This window comes from Penicillium odoratum (genome assembly GCF_028828045.1).
Source record: "Penicillium odoratum strain IBT 22623 chromosome Unknown utg000001l_segment0_segment0, whole genome shotgun sequence".
Classification (NCBI taxonomy): Eukaryota; Fungi; Ascomycota; class Eurotiomycetes; order Eurotiales; family Aspergillaceae; genus Penicillium; species Penicillium odoratum.
Window position 1 is genome coordinate 1,917,106 of NW_026643143.1, and position 19,283 is coordinate 1,936,388.

The following is a 19,283-nucleotide window of genomic DNA, read 5'->3' on the forward strand; positions in this document are numbered from 1 at the left end:
TTTCTCCCCTGTGCCCTATTGCGACGATAACTGGTCCTGGGTTTGCCCCGTTCCAGCCTTCTTCTTCCCTTACCCTTTGATATCCCGTCCCTGAACCGTGCGCATCATGACGTCTCAGCCACAGAATCGCGACTTTTGTCTAGAGTGTCGCTGGGAGGACTTCCATCTTGATGGAAAGAATGAGTCTGGGTTGGGTGATCAGTCTCGGTCCCAGTGGGACTGCTTAGACCAGGAGCATCACACGACGCTTGGTCCTTGTGAGGTCGATGAGGCTTGCTGCGATGTGGACGATTGCCAGGCTGACTGCCAGGATGATTGTCCGCTAGAGTGTGGGTCAGTATGCGAAGGCTTTGTGGATTGCGACGCCTCGACCGTCTGCTCGGTTGCCCATTGCGACGACGCTCACTGTGATGGGAACCATTGCGAAAGCACAGACCTCGTCTGCTTTGAAGATCACTGTTGTGATGCTGTCGAGGAACAGAATTGCGAATTTGACTCTTTCTTTGGTCTCAATACGCCCCTGTCGTTGGTTACTTCTGGCATGATGGCTTCTGCTTCCATTGGCCAAAATGTCGTTGGTGAAACCGGAAAAAATCTAGACAGTACCCTCCCGGCTGTTATAGATCCGTGCTACCATCAAGACTTCTTATCTTCATACCAGGCACACGCTACTCACTGCGACCAAAGCGTCGCGAATCATTTCGAATGCCATGACTTCCAGAAGGACTTGCAGGGTATCTTCCCTACGGAGCAATTGCCTGAACAGACGGATGTCAACCCAGTCGATGTCTTCCATCTGTTGGGAACTTGTCCGGACTTTTCTGTTCAGCAGGGCCAATTTCCTCAAGACCACACACTTTCGGGCTCCTCCCAAGTCAAAAATATCACTTCCGACCCCCTAAACCTATTTCACCCTCATCCCGAACATCATCACGTACACGACCACAGCCACTTCAAAAACCCTAATGACCTGAACCTTAATATCACTCGAGGACCCCATCGCAACCACCATCGATGCCGAGGACACCAACACGCTCATGTCCATTCTTACTCTCCTTATTCTCGACAATCCCGGTCCAGCATCAGCTCTCACATTCTTTCGAGTCCTGGGGAAACCCCACCGCCGCTGGACGGAGGTATCTCATCAGTCTTGACAACTCCTGACTTTTCCGCCGAGGACAATGAAAATTTTATTTGCAAATGGTCAACGAAACGACATGGAGTAAACAAACCGTGCGGCGCCATATTCACCGGTGCTGGCGCTCTTCAAGAACATCTTGTATCTAGCCACATGGACCCAATTGATGGGGCAAAGGGCAATGGCTATTATTGTTGCTGGGATGGGTGCCACCGTCCAGATGAGCCATTTTCACAGAAGTCGAAGCTTCAGGGTCATTTCCTGACACACAGCAACTGTATGTCTCAGTATTATCTATTGCATTCTCTTTCAACTGCTTACCGACTTTTCATTATAGACAAAAACTTCAGGTGTTCTGTCTGTGGCAAGTCCTTCGCTCGCCAGGCAACCCTTGACCGCCATGAGCGCAGTCATCGGGGTGACAAGCCGTACAAATGCAAGGATTGTGGAAAAATGTTTACTGATAGCAGTGAGCTGAGTAAGTTGCTTAATTATTTTCAGAAGAACAATAGCTAATGATCATAGAAACGCACTCTCGAACCCACACAGGCGAAAAGCCATTCAAGTGCACCTTCCCAGGTTGTGATTTTGAGACTGGAGATTCATCCAACATGTCCAGCCATAGATTGAGTATGTTAAGCATTGATTCCATGCAATCTCCATGCACTAATACGGTCCAGCTCACGGCGAACGCAAACATAAATGCCCCTACCCCGGCTGCAGCAAGAGCTTTACTCGACCTGGTATTTTTCAGTTCCCTTCAACTCTTTATCAAACACTAATCTTTTGCCTGTGTAGACCAATTAAAACGCCACCAACGCACGACCCACAAAGAGCCCAGCTCTACCCTCCCTTCCCCTAGTCCCGACCACTTCACACTCACCCCTTTCAGCATGGTCTAACGAACCCGAATAACGATTATCTTTTTCTCTTCATTTCTCGATTCTCTGATTGGATTATCACGATCTACATATTCATCACCTACTACACCGATCTACTTTGCGATTCAATCTGGAACGGCGCGATCTGTGCCCGGGCGTATTACAGCGAGATGGTCTCGAGCTTGATTCTTTCTTTGGAGTTTGATATCCTTGCTTAATCATAAACAGGAGAAAAGTCTACTCCTCGTTCAGACTTCTGTTCTCTGGACGTGATATGGAATTTGAATCTTCGTTGTATTTGATTATGCCGTTGCTGCGCATTAGTGCCTTAAATAGTGTTTGTGCTTGGCGAGGTATTCTGCAAAGCTCTATTTTGAGAAAGCCATTTCCAACTTTCGATCTTTCCAAGGTTGTGCTGAACCTTTAACTCATGCTGAATACTACTAGTGATAAAAGGATGCATGTACAATTCCCATCCTACCACACCTATGAATACACAAATACCAACTCTAGAACTCTCCAACTTAACATTGACTACCACGGACTCACTCCTCATGGGCCCTCTCCTCCAAAAGCTCAACAGCATTCCTCAACTCCCTAACCCTCTGCCCAATCCTCCTCCGAACCTCCTCCCTAACATCCACCTCCACACTCGACGGGTCAAACGCCGTATCAACAACAGGTCCATCCTCACCCTCTCCCCCAAGCAACACAACCTCCGCCTCCCTCAATCTCGTCCCACTCATCGCCTCCCCAGACCGCAGAACAACACCTGTGTCCTCCTCGCCCGGTCGGGATGTATACAGGAAGTAAGTAGCGCAGAACTCGTTTAGTGCGTCGCGGGCCGAGTCCCGATCCGAGGCTGCGTAGATAGTGGCACCGTCTGTGCTTTCTGTGGCGATTTCAAATTCGTCTTTGGCTGTTTCGTAGAGTTCTTGGAGTTCTTCGATTAGGGCGTCAGCTGTTGGAGCGCGGGTGCTGTGTTGGCGTCGGGAGTTTTGGAGGGTGATGTACTGTGGTTTTTGAAGCGGGCGGATTGGGTTAGGGGTTGTTTGGGGTCTTTGGTGGAAGTATCTTGTTGGCAGAGTGGATAGAATCCGGGGAAGTGTGATGGAGCTTAAACGTGGGGATTGGAGGTTGCGGAGACGCAGTGCTTGTGCTCTGGTTCGAAGTGGAATGGATGTCATTTTGTAGGTTGACTTAATTGAGCTTATTTGAAGCACTAGGTGGGAGGATTTAGGCTTCTCTTTGGAAATTGTGTTATGTGAATATTTGGAGGGTGTTGAATGTCAATCGGCTTGAATTGCAGACCGATGATGTAATAGCACGTGCTGATAAGGCTGTTATTAGCATAGAATGATTAGGGGATGCTTCTTGCCTCAAGACATTTCTCGAAATTTCTCGGGGTTTGAAATCGTAACTTTTGATTTCACTATACAGAATTTGATCTGAATACGATCATTAGATTTTAGGGAGATTCTTGATCATTTCTGATGGCAATACGTATTTTCTAGATATTTCTGCCTATGGTAAACTTTTGATATGAGAACTTAGTAGTCAATATAGAATTATTGAATTTTAGATGTAACTCTGATGATTTTTGTATGCAACGTTGATTCAATAGACTTTTCGGCCTTGGCCACAAGCTTATACCATAGGGACTCCTAATATCATAGAAGCAAACATATTGAACTGCCATTATCCTCAAATTCCCCCACTATCAACACTAGATGCGAAACGATGCAGCAAGACAGCAGCCTCACGCTTAAGAGTAAGTAAAAGGAAAGCTTCAAAAGCATCAGGTTTATTTTAAAGTATTCATTGGATTCTGCACTATCACCAGGACCTCAGAAAGCAAGACAAAAACGAAATATGAAGTGAGTGGAGTGGTATCAGCGCTGTCATCATGGAACCGGCATCTACCAGGATAGCCCAAAGGAAGTCCATCAATCGAAAAACAAAAGTACACAAACAAGAACGTATAAATGTTGAATCAAGAGTCAATGACCCTATCAGCGCCGTGCCATATCGCATTCGGCTAGAAATCTGTAAATTCCCTCGGCACCATCATACCCTCCACTTTCCGAGAAGCTAGCACAGGAGTTAGACATCTCTGGAAAAAAGGCACGATCCCCAAGCTCGCTTATGTTGACGCTTGAGTACGCCGACTTGGGGGAGGTCCATGGGTTATCGCCAAATAGCTCACTGTCGTCGAAACTGATGGCATTGCCAGAGTCTCGCGACTTGTGCGAGAATGGACTGCTCTCGGGTGTGAGCATGGCGTGCCAGTCGAGATCGTTGGTGGAAGGACCAATTGATTTGGAGGGCTTCTCGAAAAAGTCCTCGGTATTGGATGATGGGGCTATACTTGGTGCGAATGGGAAGAGCAGAGCTAGATCGGCGCCGGTGCGGAGATCAAAGTCCTCATCCTGGAAAATACGACCGCGTTGGACACCAACCTCATCACAAAGGCTCTCGACAGTCTGGGCATCACACCCGGGGAACCGGACACGAATAGTGGATTGATCGTGTAGTAGAATTGGCATGTCACCCAGAGTTGACAAACGCTTGAGATCATTCAAAACAGTAGCAAATTCCTTGAGGGCACGAGCAAAGTCGGCAGACAGGACATCCATGAGACCTTCCGAATGCATCCCAGTAGCGACACCGTTCTTCTTGTCCAGACCGGCCAGAACACCGAAGGCGGTGATGGTAGGTGAAAGCTGGAAGTCGATATGCGAGCCGGGAGCAGTGCGGGGAATGGCGGCCATGTTTCGACCGGCCTGGTCCTGGATAGCGCTGACAGCCTTGTAACGCTTCTCGCCCGTACGGGGATCAACTCCATCGAATCGAACCTTCTGTCCGGACAGGAAGAATGCACGCACACCCTGCGACACATTCTGGATGACCTGGGCAGGGGCAGCGGCTCCATGGGAGAAGTATCGGGCCCCACCGAAACGACCAGCGCCGATAGCATATCCTCCCGCCGTGCGGCCCAGTGTGCCACCAGTTAAATTGGGGCGGAGAGTCGATGCGAAAGGGGCGCGAGCAGTCAGTCGACTGATGTTGGAAGCAATGCGACTGGTCTTGTATGTACCGACATCCGCTTGTATACCTCGAATGGCCGAGGCAAAGGCACCGGCTGCACGAGTCGAGAAGTGACGGCCGCGGGCCTGGCGGATAGCGGCAGCCCGACTAATGGGCTGTCTGTTGACCCGGGCATAGACTGGTTCGTAGCGCAGTGGCGTATGATGGGTTGGTTCGGGTAACTTGGCTCTTATGGCCTTGGAGGCCTTCTCATAGGCGAACCTATATGCGATAAGTCAATGAGTCAGATGCTAAAGGGAAACGATTCACGTACCTTGCTACTCTCCATATCTTGGGGAGCAGCAGGTGCCCATTTGGAGGCGCCATACTGATGGTTCAAGTGATAAGAAAAGTACAGTACTGTAGATGGGGTAAGAGTAGAAGGAAAGAGGTGACGTCCTAAGGCAGCTTACCCAGTGGCGAGGCACCGCCACAGCGGCTTAGTAAGGTCCCCACCGGGAACGGTCTAATCAAGGCAAGTAGATAATGTACTCCGTAGCATCCAGCACAGATAAAACGTGGAATCAGTGGAGTTATCTATGGAATTCTGCACTTATGAGAGTTAATCAAAGGTACTCCAATAAGTCTGAACAAAAATCCGACATCGTTAAGGTACTTCAATTCCAAAGCGATATAGGCCATAGAATAGTACTATGAGTAGATTCAAGTCAAGGTCTACAATTATATAAATTCCACTCAATGAACATCAATAATGATCGTCTAAAAATCAATTGTTTTGGTATCTAAACATTTATTCATAAACATGACAAACCACGCCAAGCGCATCTATAAACGCCAACTTTTTACTCATCATCGCCAAAGAAAACCTTAACAGGCAACCAAGCATCACCACAGACCTTGAAGCGGTCCTTCAGGTTATCAAGCTGGTTAATCTCCTCATCGGTCAAAGTCCAGCCATCAATATCGAAGTTGCCCTCGATACGCGACTTGCTAACTGACTTAGGGATGACACTCCAGCCCTTCTGGATACCCCAGACGAGCAGCACTTGCTGAGGAGTCTTGCCCTTGTTTTCGGCAATCTTCAGCAGAGTAGGGTCCTTGTAGAGAGGAGAGTTGGTGGAGCCCAGGCACGAGTAACCGGTGGAGTGGATGCCCTTGGAGGTGTTGTAGGCAACCAGCTTGGGGGAGGGGTTGTTGGGGTGCAGCTCGATCTGGTTGACAGCGGGGACGATCTTGGTGCTGGGGTCGTTGAGGAGCTTTTCCAGGTTCTTGATGCCGAAGTTGGAGACACCGATGTTACGGACCTTACCGGTGGCGGGGAGCTTCTGCATTTCTTGCCTGAGACGGGTTAGCAAAGATACGCGGACTGGAGTGTGAGACCCTGGGGGATTTGATGCGGTCTTACCAGGTCTTGATGAAGTCCCAGTCAGGGAGGTGCTTGGACTTGTCGTTGGGGTCGGTGGAGCTGGGCCAGTGCATCAGGTAGAGGTCGACGTAGTCAACACCGAGGTCCTTGAGGGAGGAGGCAATGCCCTCCTCCACACGGTGGTGCCAGGTGTTGTCGAGCTTGGTGGTGAGCCAGATCTGGTCGCGGGGCACACCAGAGTCCTTGATACCGGCACCGACCTCAGCCTCGTTACCGTAGGCAAGGGCAGTGTCAATGTGACGGTAACCCTTCAGCAGGGCGTCCTTGACAGCGACACGGACCTCATTGGGCTTGGACTGCCAGGTGCCCAGGCCAATGGCGGGGATCTTGTCACCGGTGTTGAGGGTGTAGGTCTTTCTGTTTAGGGAACCGTTAGCAATTTGGCTCGAAGGCCGGGTTCGTCTCGAGGGACAACATACTGAGTGTGCTGGTTCGACATTTTGAAAGTTATAATAGAATTGGAATGAAGATAGAAAGGGTACAGGGGGTTCCAGGCTTTATACACACATCGGAGCATTGCCACATAAAGTGGGCAGGTCCAAGCTATGATGTCGTGCCCCTCATTGATGATGATGTGGGGAATCAAAAGTTTAATGGTATATTCCTAAATCCTGACAATGAATGATAAATTCAAAACTCCGATTGGTCAAGTATATCATTTCCTTGTGTTTAAAACATGTTTCAATTTTACCCAAGAGTTATTTAGTTTACTCTGTTGTATGGAGTCGAAGTAGTCCATTCGTTGATTGCCACCCTTGTATTCCGGCTAAATGCGCCTCAATTTCCATGATTGGTCTAACGTCAATTCCATCCAATGACAGTCTCTGATACATCGGACCCACTTGCATCTCCAACTTCTTTTCCGTATTCCAATTTCCCGTATGTACCAGATTTCTCGCGCTTCATCATTATCCGGTTTATTCGGTCCATTGTTACCTTATCCGAACTCCACATCCCACGCATCGCGCCCGAAATCCCGTGACTCTCACTGGCCCGGATAATTACACGCTCCACCGCCCATTATACCCGAGACTCGTCACGTTCGGCAAGACTCTCCCTTACCCCAAATTTTCCCGAGACTGTCGTCATGTCTTCAGGATTCGTATCAGCTGGAACCACCGATCAACCGATTGAGCGGGACGACGAATGGCTAAAAGTGCAACAAGAGCTAGAGGAGGAGCGGCGACAGAAGGCCGAGATTGGCAAGCAGAATGACGGCAAAAGTCTATTTGAGGTTCTCCAGCAGAACAAAAGTGAGCTTTTCTCCGTTGCGGGATTCTCTGCAATCGTGGAAAAGGCATTGGTGGCTGACATGTTAGGGTAATTGCTTGCTCGGCTTTTAGTGGCGAAGCAGGAACAGTTTGAAGAGAAGATACGGCTAAAGAACCAGTTCCGGTCGCTCGATGAAGACGAGGTGGACTTCCTAGACTCTGTGCTGGAATCGACCCGCGCCCAGGAGGCAGCGGTGAAGAAGGATACGGCGGACCAGCTAGAGGCGTTTCGCAAGCAACGGGAAGAAGCCGAGAAGAGTGCCTTGGGGCCTACATCTTCGGAGGTTACACCAGCGGAAGAGGAGGAGTGGACAATTCCAGCGCGCAAGAGGCGACGCGAGAAGAGAGATTTGTTGCTGCCAGGCAAGAAGCGGAAGGCATCTATGGATAGCACCGATTCTAGAAAGGAACAGACGAAGCCTGGTAGTGGTTCGGTTGCGAAAACCGAGGAGACCAAGGACTCAAAACCCACACAAGATACGAAGAGCTCAAAGACACCCAGTGTCGCGAAGACGTCTGCAGGTCCGGACAAGTCAAAGACTACACAGGCTCAGCCAATCAAGCCAGCATCCCTCGGACTGGTCGGATACGGGTCCGATACGGATTCGGAATAAATTAATTATTTGCTCAACAATCAAAATACATACGTAGGCTTGGAACAAGCTTCTGGGAGACAACATGTCCTTATATCAAATACCACCGCGTCAACATATTGGACCTCGCAAGTTCTCCTTGCTACTATTGTCCCCCTATTCATTTTCATAATGAATCGCATGTTGCTTAACCTCCTGCTCCTCAACCTTGCGCTCCAAATCATGCGGCAAGTAATCCTCCTTCTTGCTACCGGGCACAATCCACGGCGCGTGCGAGAACATATAGTTCATCTCCTCGAGCGGTACCTTCTTCGTCTCGGGCAACAGCGCATAGAAGAACAGAGCATTTGTGAAATTGCAGATCACGAAGAGGAAGTAATATTTGTACTTGATGTTATCCATGGCAATGGGTGTGACCTGGCCGATCATGGTATTGAATGCGAACGATGTCATAGTCGCGATCGAGACACCCTTGGATCGAGTTCGTGTATCGAAAACCTCGGCTGGAATGATCCATGACAGAGGACCGCAGGTTGCGCTGAATGAGAAGTTGTACAGCCAGGTCATGATGATGAAGCCCCAGTGAGCACCAGTGCTATTGGTTGTAGGAGGGAATTTGGCAAGCAAGATCGTTGCAATGATGAAGGTCAGACAGTTACCGAGGTTTCCTCCAATGAGTGTCCAGCGACGACCAAATCGATCAATGAAGAGGATGCAGAGGAATTGGGCAACTAGGGCGATAATGGAATTGATAGCCTGGTAGCGGAGGGTGGCTTCACCGGAGATACCGATCTGCTCATAAATTGTCACGGAGTAGTACCTGCCCAATGATCAGTATCGTTTTCATGATTTCCAATGATGGAGATATATTCTTACTGGATAGCGGAAACACCTGTCATCTGAACGGAAGCTTGCAGGGCACAGCAAAGGAACAGACGGCGGAATGAAGACCGATTCTTGAACAACTCGCCATACGACTTGGCCTCATGCTCGTGCTCGTAAGTAATGCTCTCCTGGATTTGAGCGTACTCGGCTTGAACCCAGGCATCATTCTCATCACCATTAGCGTGCAGCCTAGCAAGAGTTTTGAGGCCCAAATCGGCTTGACCATGGTCGATAAGCCAACGAGGAGACTAGTATCATTAGTAACAGAAGATAGTGAATTCAGGAGAAGAAATATTCACCTCGGGGAAGATCATGATCAACAGACCCAGAATCACAGCAGGAAGCATCTGAAGTCCCAAGGGAAGTTGCCATTGGGCGTCATCCGTAGGAGCAAATCCAATGTATGTTCCGTAGGAAATCCAGGAGGCGCAAAGAGCGCCCACTCCAAGCATGAATTGCTGCAGTGCTGTGACTCGACCACGGATCTTGGGGTGACAGATTTCGGCTTGGTACAATGGGATCACCATGGTAAGGAAACCAACCCTGGAAGATATGAGCCTATTCTTGTCCATGCCTAAATGTGGAAACTCACCCAAAGCCAGCAAAGAATCGTCCAGCATACAAGAACGAGATGTTCTGAGCACCGGTTTGAAGACCTCCTCCCAAACAGAAGAACAAACATCCCAGGGAGATTGTCTTTCGTCGACCGAGGTAGTCACCAGAAGGACCGGCAAATCCAGCGCCAAAGAAGGCACCAGTTGTGAACATAGAAACGACCAAACCGCTGCCAGTTGTTAATTAAGAAACTCCTCTCGAGACAGGCTATCTAGCATACCTTTGTGTGGAGTTCGCAGCAAATTTATCGATAAAGGAATCGCATGCGATAACCTCGGCGATCACACCCAAATCATCTAGTTCTGTTAGTCTCATTTGAAAACGTTGAATAGGAGCAAGTAACTATACTCACATCCATAGAGGAAAGAACCGAAAGAGGCAAACACGCCGACCAGAAACTAAACATAATTAGTGATATAGTAAAATAAGTAACTTCATCAAGTCCCACCTGGTACCAAGCTGGTGAAAGACCCATGGTGGGCAACGATCAACAAAAAGAATATGGAGAAGATCCGGGGAACTTGTTACTCCACAAAGTTGACAATTTTGCGGGGCAAGTAATTCTCATATATACTCCATCCAAATACAAGGGAAATAAAAAACAATCCGGAGAAAAGCAAGCCAAGACTTGACTGTCTTCCGGCAAACGCCTTCAAATTAACCGAGTTCCTCCATTCATCACCCTCGATTTAGCTTAGAAACAAAGAATTTTAACATTTCGGCAGATTCGACCCTGATAATTGGGTCTTCGATCCAAATGCCTAAAAGCCACGATTAACCAAATCTAGAAAAGCTGCGGGGGGCCGGGACTAGTGGGCCGTGACCCTAGATTACTGTGATTGATGGAATATTTCTTAAACCTCGGTAATCCCATACAACTAACCAGAAGAGCTCATTTTATTAGCGAGATCCAGGTGATCAAGCTCCAACATATTTACGCGCTGACTCAACGCTATACCATACTAGGCTTCGTTGTGCTTGATCAGCTCATTGGATCCGGGTTCTCGTTCCCAACGCCATGGCGGCCTCGATTCTTGTACCCCGCAGGAGATTTCCCGCTTCCAGGCTGGAGGGTTGAGGGGTGAGATAAAGCCGGTAGGAAGAACGCGTTGTCGGATTCGTTTTTGGTCTGGTGCTCTGTTCACCGTTTCTTTTTTGTCTTTGCATTTGAAGTCTTAACCGATCATCCGGACAAGGATTTACTTATTTTCAGCCACCGGGACCAATTTGGTGTGAAGCTATAGAAGATTTGAAAATATTCTTTCGTCATGGCTTCTTTTACTAAGTTGAGTGATCAGGATGTTCCAGTTATCTCGGTTCATCCTTCGCGACGCATCTCCAAGATTAATCCCAATATCTATGCTGGGTTTACTGAGTATGTGACTCAATGTGTCTGTTGGTGGTTGTGCTGACCTGTTTTGTTCAGGCATATGGGCCGATGCATCTATGGAGGTATCTATGAGCCTGGTAGCCCATTGTCAGATGAAAATGGATTCCGCAAGGATGTCCTCGAGGCGTTGAAGGATCTCAATATTCCTGTTGTCCGTTATCCTGGTGGTAACTTCTGCGCGACCTATCACTGGTTGGATGGTGTTGGTCCTAAGGACCAACGACCGGCTCGGTAAGCTCATCACTTGGGAATTCGATTGAAATAGCTATTGACCAGCTATAGACCCGAACTCGCTTGGCTTGGAACAGAGACAAACCAATTCGGAACCGATGAGTTTATGAAGTGGTGCGAAGTCCTTGACACGGAACCGTATCTGTGCTTCAACTTTGGAACTGGTACTCTTGACGAAGGTATGGCTTCTATACGTCGAGACAAATCATGCTTAATGCTAACAGTATCAGCTCTGGGATGGTTGGAGTACTGCAACGGTACCGGCAACACATACTATGCCAATCTGCGACGCAAGAATGGACGCGAGGAACCGTATAACGTATGTTATCCAGATATCCAGCATAACTCACCAGCTCACATCTCCAGGTCAAATACTGGGCGCTCGGCAATGAGACATGGGGACCATGGCAGGTCGAACAAATGACCAAGGAAGCATACTCCCACAAAGCCCTGCAATGGGCAAAAGGTTAGTTCCCATCCCCCAACCATCCTCCAAAATACTGATCAATCTCCTCCACAGCTCTTAAGCTCCTCGATCCCAGCATCGTCCTCATTCTCTGCGGCCAAGATGGTACTGCCTCATGGGACTACTACACCTTAAAGCACTGCCTCCTCCCCGCCCACTCAGCCCTCTCCACAAGCGCCGTCCCCCTCATAGACATGCATAGCATCCACATGTACACATGCTCCAACTCCCACCTCCCCAACGCAACCGCCCCCCTAGCAGCTGAGCGCGCCATCGAAATAACCTCCTCCCTCATCGACCTCGCCCGCATCGAAAATGGCGTCCCACCTGACCAACTCCGGCCCACAATCTGCTTCGACGAATGGAATGTCTGGGACCCTATTCGCGCAGAAGGAAGCCAAGGCGCAGAAGAGAGCTACACTCTGTCCGATGCACTGGCCGTGGCCGTGTGGCTGAACGTATTTGTCCGCAAGAGCCGCGATCTGGGAATGGCTTGTATCGCACAGAGTGTGAATGTTATCTCGCCGTTGATGACGACTAAGGAGAAAGTTATTAAGCAGACAACGTGGTGGCCGCTTTATCTGTTTTCGAAGTTTATGCGGGGATGGACGGTTGCGTCACATGTTTCTTGTGGGACTTATGAGGGTGAGACGCAGCCTAAGTGGTTGCGGGGAGCTGTTGATACGCCTTGGCTGGATGTTAGTGCCAGTCTTGGGGAGGATGGGTTTGCCAATTTGGCGGTTGTGAATATTTCTGAGGAGAAGAGCTTTGAGACTGTTGTTGAGGGGGTTGAGGGATCTGCGCAGGTGTTTACTGTTACGGGTGGGGATGTTATGGTTACGAATATGAAGGAGGCTGAGGAGGTGAGAGTCGAGGAGACTGTTTGGGATGGAAAAGGGAAGTATGTCTTCCCTAAGCATTCTCTGACTTTGATTCGGTGGAAGGCCGACTAGAGGGCGTACTAGATGGTTCTTCTGTTTACGTTTCTATAGAGATTGGTTATAAAGCAAGACAGTCATATTCTTAGAAGATTATTAAACATGATCGTGAATCGTGGTCTCTTAATTTAGCCGTAGGTCACATCCCGAACAGTGTCATCTTCACCAAGATGGATGTTAAGTCTATTCATCAGAACATGCAATTAGTATTATTAGTGTATTTCAGAGTTCATGTACTCATACCTATCGGGGTTGTGGTCCATAGTCTTCATATCACCAGGCTTAAGCACGCGATGAGACTCAGGAAGGTCTTTCTTAGCAAATGACTAGATGAGTAGAGATACATTAGAGAACTCCGCTGGCGATCTGAAAAATGAAGACAGTTTGACTTACCACCTCATTACTGCCCGAATCACTGATCTTCTTGCCCATCAACTTGGATACCCAGTCGGACTTATCGCCCATGGTGGAGTTGATACCGGGAACGACGAGAGGCATGATGAAATATTTCAGATATAGATAATTCTATTGATATGTGAATTTATTTAGTAGGAGTGATATGGAGGTTGGAAAGGTGGTATTTCTTGCTACGAAGGTTCGCAAAGCTCTATATATGCGTCGATGACGTAGGTCACGATAAGGGATTAGTCAGTTTCTGTCCAATCCCGGGGTCCTGAACAGGGAAGCCTAAAGATGAGGCGGAAAATTGATTAAAGATCAGCGTCCATGATTAGGCTTTTATGACGTTGATATTTGTGATGCTCATCAGGTGCTTTGCTGATGTTGCGGTAGACTAGTACATCGCGACATGCAAATGTTAATTTCATGGACCTACAAGGCTGTCCTAACATTGGAAACATTAGAAATCTATTATATCTAAGGCGTTAAGCAACATTAGTCTTTCTTTCCGACTGTAAAAGATCTTCGATGGGCCCAATATACTTCTTCCTGGCCCGAAATGTCCAGTCTATAACCAGCAATATAACCACGCCGACAAATACAGGGCCCGACCAATTCATATTCGCAGCAGTGACAGGAATCATCGTCGGGAACGGAACGAAAATGCAGACAAAGACACCAAAGATCAAAGCGAAAATATTAATCGCCATCCCGTAACGGCCCAGGGTCCAGGGTCCAAATGGAATGGGTCCACGACTAGTATCCACCCGGCGGATGATCATCAGGACGATCGGTATAAGATACGAAACGTAGAGTGAGCTGTCGGAAAGAGCAAGAATAGCACTCAGGGCGGTTTCTGAAACGGAGTTTATAATTGAAAGAAGGATCACTGCGACACATACAAGATAGATGGCTCGTTTCGGTACACGTTGGTTGCGGTCAACCTAATAATTGTCAGTTGAATTAAATCGGTGGAAGAGAGAGTCCTACATGAGCGAAATAGCTTGAGAATGGTAGACCTCCGTCACGAGCGAATGCCCATGTCAGTCTTGAGACAGATGCGACGACACCTATGTTCGACACCATGCCTATGAGTGTAATAGCCGTTTGCATAGCAGTGGCCGCCCCGGCAGATTGGGTGGCCTGTTTGAAAATTCCGATCATTGGAAAAATATAAGGGGGATTCAAGGCCTCATCAACACTACCAATGCAGAAGAGAACAACGAGGAGAAAGACAAAGGCCATGAACCCGTTTATGGCGATTGTCTGAACCAAGATCCGTGGAATAACGATTGCCGGATTTCGCACTTCTTCACTCATATGAATGGCGCCGTCAAATCCTGTGGAGTCAGACTTTGATCCTATGTGGATGATTTCTTGCACTCACCGAGAAAGCAATATGTCACTGTCAACATGCCAAGGCACCACGCAATTCCCTTTGACTGCCATCCTTCTTCCGTCGTCATCAACTCGGTAAAAACAAATTCAGAGGTGCTGCGACGTGAGAGAAGAACCAGTGGAACGACGATGGCGATGAAGAATATGATATGCATGATTCCACCAAACATCTGCAAAGCGGGCAGGATCTTGATCCCATAAATATTGATGAATCCAACGAAAGCGACGACTGCCCACATTATGAGTGTCCCATGCCATTGCTGAGAATGATAACCTGAGCTGTTTAGCATTACCATTCCTTGAATCTGCGTCGCCATTAAGTAGCAAATACTAGCTACTGCAGCTTGCCATCCAAAGACAGTGATCCATCCTTGCATCCAGGTAATGAATGCGCGAATTCTTGGCGGTGCCAGCACCGCTGTCCAGTGATATTGTGCTCCTGCTCGGGGACACATTGACGCCAGCTCAGCTAGCGACAGTGCCAAAGCCATTGTGCCAATAATGGATAGCACCATACCCCAGACAAGACCAGCTGGCCCGCCATTGACGAGACCGGACTCGAAGCTGCTAGAAGGATGTCAGTCGATGCTGCCTGATCTAACGACTGTATGCTTACTTCGCAATAGATTCCCACGAAGACAACAGGGTAAGTGATAATGAAAGAATCGAAAGTGATCCAAAGCTTCTCTATCGACCGTGTCAATTTTGCCCCTCAGCCCCTCCCAAGATCGTCAGGGCAGATTTACCTCTAGATTTTTCCTACTTGACCTCGACGTCGAAACACCCCCATGAAACCCCTCAGAGCCAGAACGGGCGTGCGACACACTCACTTGGACCGACTTGACAGGCAAGCGGCCCATCTCAATGCCTTCGCTCGACATGTCGGATGCAACTCACAGTGCTTTTGTGAGTCGTGCGGGAATGGAGCAAGAAATCAATTCCCGACCAGGTACCCGTACTCTGTACAGATCCAGTCTCATGTATATTCAAAATACTTGAACCATTCCATGCCATGTGATAGAGATAATCACTTTACAAGAATGAGCAGAAGGGTCGGTGGAAAGTCCGAGTTCGGACTCCATATCAGACCACTCGCACGAGCTCTTGACTGTTTGGGGCGTGGCACCCGATACTTTGCAAAGTTCCATGGTTTAGCTTTTCGTCGAAGCGGTGATTTGACCGGGAATTCCAGATCTCAAACGAATCGGCTCCTCTTTTGGGACTGAGCCGGTACAGATAAGCCTTCGCCAATTAGGGGTTGTGAAACATGGCGGATTGTGACAGATTTGACTGGTCCAGCCGACTTGAAAGAAGTTTATTTCATCACATTGGTAAATTGTCTAGTCTAGACACCGGTGATTGTTCGGTGGAATATGAGAGTTAATCATATAAGGTTTCTTCTAACACAGACCCCCCGGAAACCCCTGTTCGCACGGGCGCCCCCCGCCGGACTCCGATAGTCCAAATACAGATGCGATGATGGGAGATTTGCCTCCCAAATTGCCTTTTTTCTCTCTGTGAAATCTGAGTAAAAGGGAACCTTTTTGCAAAGCTTGGAGGGAAAGCACCTAATCCAGTATGTCTGGATGCCGCTAAAGGTGCCGTTACGAACTTGTCAAATACCCGCGACCCGCTGATCGCTGATCTGTGATCGACCGACCATTCCTCATATTCTCGTTTCTTAGTGAATGCAATTGCTCAATCCGCATTGATGGCGGGTACTCTGCCTCCTCTCTTTGAGATATCTGACGACGATCATGGTGGATATGCGGCGGTCACAGTCTATACTTTATTGGCATTGACAATTGTTGTCGTTCTCACTCGTTTATTCAGCCGGTGGTATATCGGACGAGTGATACATCTCGATGACATTCTACTGGCAGCTGCAACAGTGAGTCTACTTTATCTATTAAAATACTCTTTGTGTGAATCAATTGCTAATTCTTGCCCTGATTTAAGCTATCGGGTCTCATACAGAGTATCATAGTACAGCTGGCGATTTCCAATGGACTTGGTCGGAAACGTCCCACCATTGACAATCACCATTTTAGATTGTTTCTGAAGGTAGGTACTAGCTACCTCTTTCTCTGAAGATCAAACGCTCATCTTGTCTATAGTACGAATATGTCGCACAAATCCTCCTTATCGTGACGATAGCACTGAGCAAACTTTCATCGGGGCTGCTTTTCAAGAGCACATTGACATCGCGGGGCTATTTACGGTCAAACATGGGATTAATAGGGGTCATAACTGCATGGGCTATTGCATCCATCCTAGCATTGGCTTTCCGATGCTCTCTGCCTACGCCCTGGGAGTGGAATCTGCCCGGCCAGTGCATCAATCAGGTAAGGCTTCTTCTAGTCCTTTTTGGCAGGTTTTCCAGCTCACACTCCCGCAGGCCGCTCTTTTTCAGGCTATCGCAGCATTCAACATCATAACAGATGTAGCCCTCGTGGTTCTGCCGTGCGTATTGCTCCGAAATGTGCAACTGTCCCGATGGAAACGGTTCAGGATTATGGCACTTATCGCTAGCAAGTTCGCGTAAGTCAAGTCAAGACCAGTATAACTTTCAAATCACCAATCTGACATTGTCTTGCAGGGTTTGTGCTGTGACAGGAGTCGAGATCCACTATACCCTCAACCTACTCGCATCACCCGACCATCTATGTAAGATTGTCTTTAAACGATATGAATAAAGTATAATTTCACTAACTGGCATTTAGGGGCGAGCACCAACTCTACTGTTTGGGACCAGTGAGTATCAACGACATTAGTAAATATACACCTGGGCAGAGCTAACACTTCAGCTGCAGAGTCATGATGAACCTTAGTATAATCACAACCGCCCTCCCATCCCTTGGACGACTGGTTGTCGAGCTTCAACCCAATATCTACGCATTCACCATTCACGACGACCCTGCCGACGCACAGGCTAAAAGCAACAAATACAACATCTCATCCATGAGAAAGTCATACCCTACCCGGACAGATCCACCTCTCAGCCCCGGTACATCAGTGCAGGTAACAAGCGGATGGCAAGAAACGTCCCGAGACGATGCCGAAAGCATGGAGGGCCTAGTCAGCCCACCCAATGCAATCCAACAAACAATCCATTTCGAGGTCCACTAACTCCAGTCCATTTTCAAAATATCCACATTAACACAAAATATTGATCTACCATATCCAATGCTTCTTAGCCTCCCGCTTCAGCTTCTCACAAATCGTAAGGTACGACGAAAACACTATCAAACTGAACGTATCACCGTAAGACAACAAAAGCTCAATCGAGCCATATACGCCCGCGGCAAAATCGACATCACGCACAACAGCAGCCACAGCACCAGTCAATTCATCAACAAGTCTCCATTCCGATCCCTCATGACATTCCCAATCAAAGGATCGCGGACTCGTAGCGTTAACTCCTGCAATACCGGCGAATGGATTCGCTGGATTCTGCACTCGAGCCTTAAACCGGTATTGAACGGAAATTGGGATCGTGGGATCAATACACGCCGCCCACCATAATGTTTCCTTTTGACCTATCTGCGTTTTGATGTCGGCCTTGTCAACCGAGCATGTCGTTTCCTTGAAGTTGCAGGTGATCAATTCACGGGTTGGTGCGTTGCTGCTGTAAAATGCGAGATCGGATGATATCCATTCGTTTGTTTGTACGTTAATGAACGTATCTTTGTCAGGGCCGGAGTATATGTAGTAGTCGCGTTGCTTGGGACACTCGATATGGAAAGTGGCTGGGTGGCTTGATGCCGATATCGGTGCGGGAGTGGAAGAATCGCGGGCTTGGTATGGTGGTGGTGGTTCACTGGCCATTGTGGGAGGATCAATTGTTTGAGCCAATCGTGATCATTCAAATTGAATTGGATCTGTTCAATTGTATGCAGTTGTTCAAATGGGTCTTGGCTTTTGGGTTTGGGCTATTGGGTATATTTCCATAATCCCGACAACGGAGTATAGTTAATCAGCCCCAACTCCGATTAGCGGATGGCTTATTAAGACCAGGACCCTGTGAAAGCTTGAATATTAGTCATTTCCAGGGAAGCCGCTCGAGACCACGATAGTCATACAAAACAAATAGATGGTGGTGCTGGATGGTGCAGGGAAAGTAACTCAATTCTCCCTTATGTTTGGTTTTATGGGGAAAAGATCAATGATCATAGCCCGTGGTGGCCTGGTCGCTGAACTGGTAGAGTGATGCTCCGCGTTTGGATATATGTCAGGGACCGGCAACACTGCCGTCCCAGATCATTGTCTGTAACTGCCATCGACTGAGTCGCTTCTAGTGCCAGTTAGATTTTCCTCTGGAATCCTGGGTCCGGAGTCAATACCGATGTTGAATCTTTGTTATTATTAATTAATAGTTATCCTGTTGTAAGAATTCCTGATAAACATTAACTTATTCTTGGTGGGTGAGGTTGCTGAGATGACGCTCTGCTTTGGCTCTTGGAGAAGTACCACGGATTTACCACGAGAACATGAGCGTTTATGAAACCGCATTTCTTTGAGTCTTTAATATCAGGGTCTTTTTCCCCATTGTTTAAACTTCGCCAAGCTAATCAAGTGGGTATCTAGTTGATCAGAACATGTTT

The 19,283-nt window shown here is 48.1% G+C and overlaps 11 protein-coding genes across 11 annotated transcripts; 4 read left to right on the forward strand and 7 right to left on the reverse strand.

Moving 5' to 3' along the window:
• Positions 1–106: 106 nt before the first annotated feature.
• On the forward strand, positions 107–2,040 carry N7520_000697 (C2H2-type zinc finger protein; the record flags this gene model as incomplete). Its single annotated transcript, XM_057134632.1, has 5 exons — positions 107–1,415; positions 1,476–1,616; positions 1,664–1,768; positions 1,819–1,881; positions 1,937–2,040. The coding sequence occupies 5 exons, from the start codon at positions 107–109 to the stop codon at positions 2,038–2,040; spliced, it is 1,722 nt and encodes a 573-aa protein (XP_057000568.1).
• Positions 2,041–2,564: 524 nt separating this feature from the next.
• On the reverse strand, positions 2,565–3,206 carry N7520_000698 (uncharacterized protein; the record flags this gene model as incomplete). The annotated part of the gene is made up of 1 exon (XM_057134633.1): positions 2,565–3,206. One exon carries the CDS (start codon positions 3,204–3,206, stop codon positions 2,565–2,567), a length of 642 nt encoding a protein of 213 aa, XP_057000569.1.
• Positions 3,207–4,031: 825 nt separating this feature from the next.
• On the reverse strand, positions 4,032–5,433 carry N7520_000699 (uncharacterized protein; the record flags this gene model as incomplete). The annotated part of the gene is made up of 2 exons (XM_057134634.1): positions 4,032–5,328; positions 5,381–5,433. The coding sequence occupies 2 exons, from the start codon at positions 5,431–5,433 to the stop codon at positions 4,032–4,034; spliced, it is 1,350 nt and encodes a 449-aa protein (XP_057000570.1).
• A 476-nt stretch (positions 5,434–5,909) lies between these two features.
• Positions 5,910–6,932, reverse strand: gcy1 (putative glycerol dehydrogenase Gcy1; the record flags this gene model as incomplete). The annotated part of the gene is made up of 3 exons (XM_057134635.1): positions 5,910–6,405; positions 6,473–6,850; positions 6,913–6,932. The coding sequence occupies 3 exons, from the start codon at positions 6,930–6,932 to the stop codon at positions 5,910–5,912; spliced, it is 894 nt and encodes a 297-aa protein (XP_057000571.1).
• Positions 6,933–7,580: 648 nt separating this feature from the next.
• Positions 7,581–8,378, forward strand: N7520_000701 (PSME3-interacting protein; the record flags this gene model as incomplete). The annotated part of the gene is made up of 2 exons (XM_057134636.1): positions 7,581–7,746; positions 7,837–8,378. The coding sequence occupies 2 exons, from the start codon at positions 7,581–7,583 to the stop codon at positions 8,376–8,378; spliced, it is 708 nt and encodes a 235-aa protein (XP_057000572.1).
• A 135-nt stretch (positions 8,379–8,513) lies between these two features.
• Positions 8,514–10,332, reverse strand: N7520_000702 (sugar porter family MFS transporter; the record flags this gene model as incomplete). The annotated part of the gene is made up of 7 exons (XM_057134637.1): positions 8,514–9,177; positions 9,234–9,490; positions 9,542–9,785; positions 9,835–10,026; positions 10,078–10,153; positions 10,210–10,255; positions 10,306–10,332. The coding sequence occupies 7 exons, from the start codon at positions 10,330–10,332 to the stop codon at positions 8,514–8,516; spliced, it is 1,506 nt and encodes a 501-aa protein (XP_057000573.1).
• A 793-nt stretch (positions 10,333–11,125) lies between these two features.
• Positions 11,126–12,897, forward strand: N7520_000703 (alpha-N-arabinofuranosidase; the record flags this gene model as incomplete). Its single annotated transcript, XM_057134638.1, has 6 exons — positions 11,126–11,232; positions 11,284–11,478; positions 11,530–11,657; positions 11,709–11,797; positions 11,845–11,944; positions 11,999–12,897. The coding sequence occupies 6 exons, from the start codon at positions 11,126–11,128 to the stop codon at positions 12,895–12,897; spliced, it is 1,518 nt and encodes a 505-aa protein (XP_057000574.1).
• Positions 12,898–13,010: 113 nt separating this feature from the next.
• N7520_000704 (uncharacterized protein) lies at positions 13,011–13,380 on the reverse strand (the record flags this gene model as incomplete). The annotated part of the gene is made up of 3 exons (XM_057134639.1): positions 13,011–13,065; positions 13,126–13,208; positions 13,276–13,380. 3 exons carry the CDS (start codon positions 13,378–13,380, stop codon positions 13,011–13,013), a joined length of 243 nt encoding a protein of 80 aa, XP_057000575.1.
• Positions 13,381–13,766: 386 nt separating this feature from the next.
• N7520_000705 (putative amino acid permease) lies at positions 13,767–15,560 on the reverse strand (the record flags this gene model as incomplete). The annotated part of the gene is made up of 5 exons (XM_057134640.1): positions 13,767–14,225; positions 14,272–14,621; positions 14,669–15,246; positions 15,296–15,366; positions 15,426–15,560. 5 exons carry the CDS (start codon positions 15,558–15,560, stop codon positions 13,767–13,769), a joined length of 1,593 nt encoding a protein of 530 aa, XP_057000576.1.
• Positions 15,561–16,390: 830 nt separating this feature from the next.
• N7520_000706 (uncharacterized protein) lies at positions 16,391–17,808 on the forward strand (the record flags this gene model as incomplete). The annotated part of the gene is made up of 7 exons (XM_057134641.1): positions 16,391–16,570; positions 16,639–16,743; positions 16,797–17,024; positions 17,078–17,220; positions 17,279–17,346; positions 17,403–17,433; positions 17,487–17,808. The coding sequence occupies 7 exons, from the start codon at positions 16,391–16,393 to the stop codon at positions 17,806–17,808; spliced, it is 1,077 nt and encodes a 358-aa protein (XP_057000577.1).
• A 45-nt stretch (positions 17,809–17,853) lies between these two features.
• On the reverse strand, positions 17,854–18,507 carry N7520_000707 (uncharacterized protein; the record flags this gene model as incomplete). The annotated part of the gene is made up of 1 exon (XM_057134642.1): positions 17,854–18,507. One exon carries the CDS (start codon positions 18,505–18,507, stop codon positions 17,854–17,856), a length of 654 nt encoding a protein of 217 aa, XP_057000578.1.
• Positions 18,508–19,283: the final 776 nt, after the last annotated feature.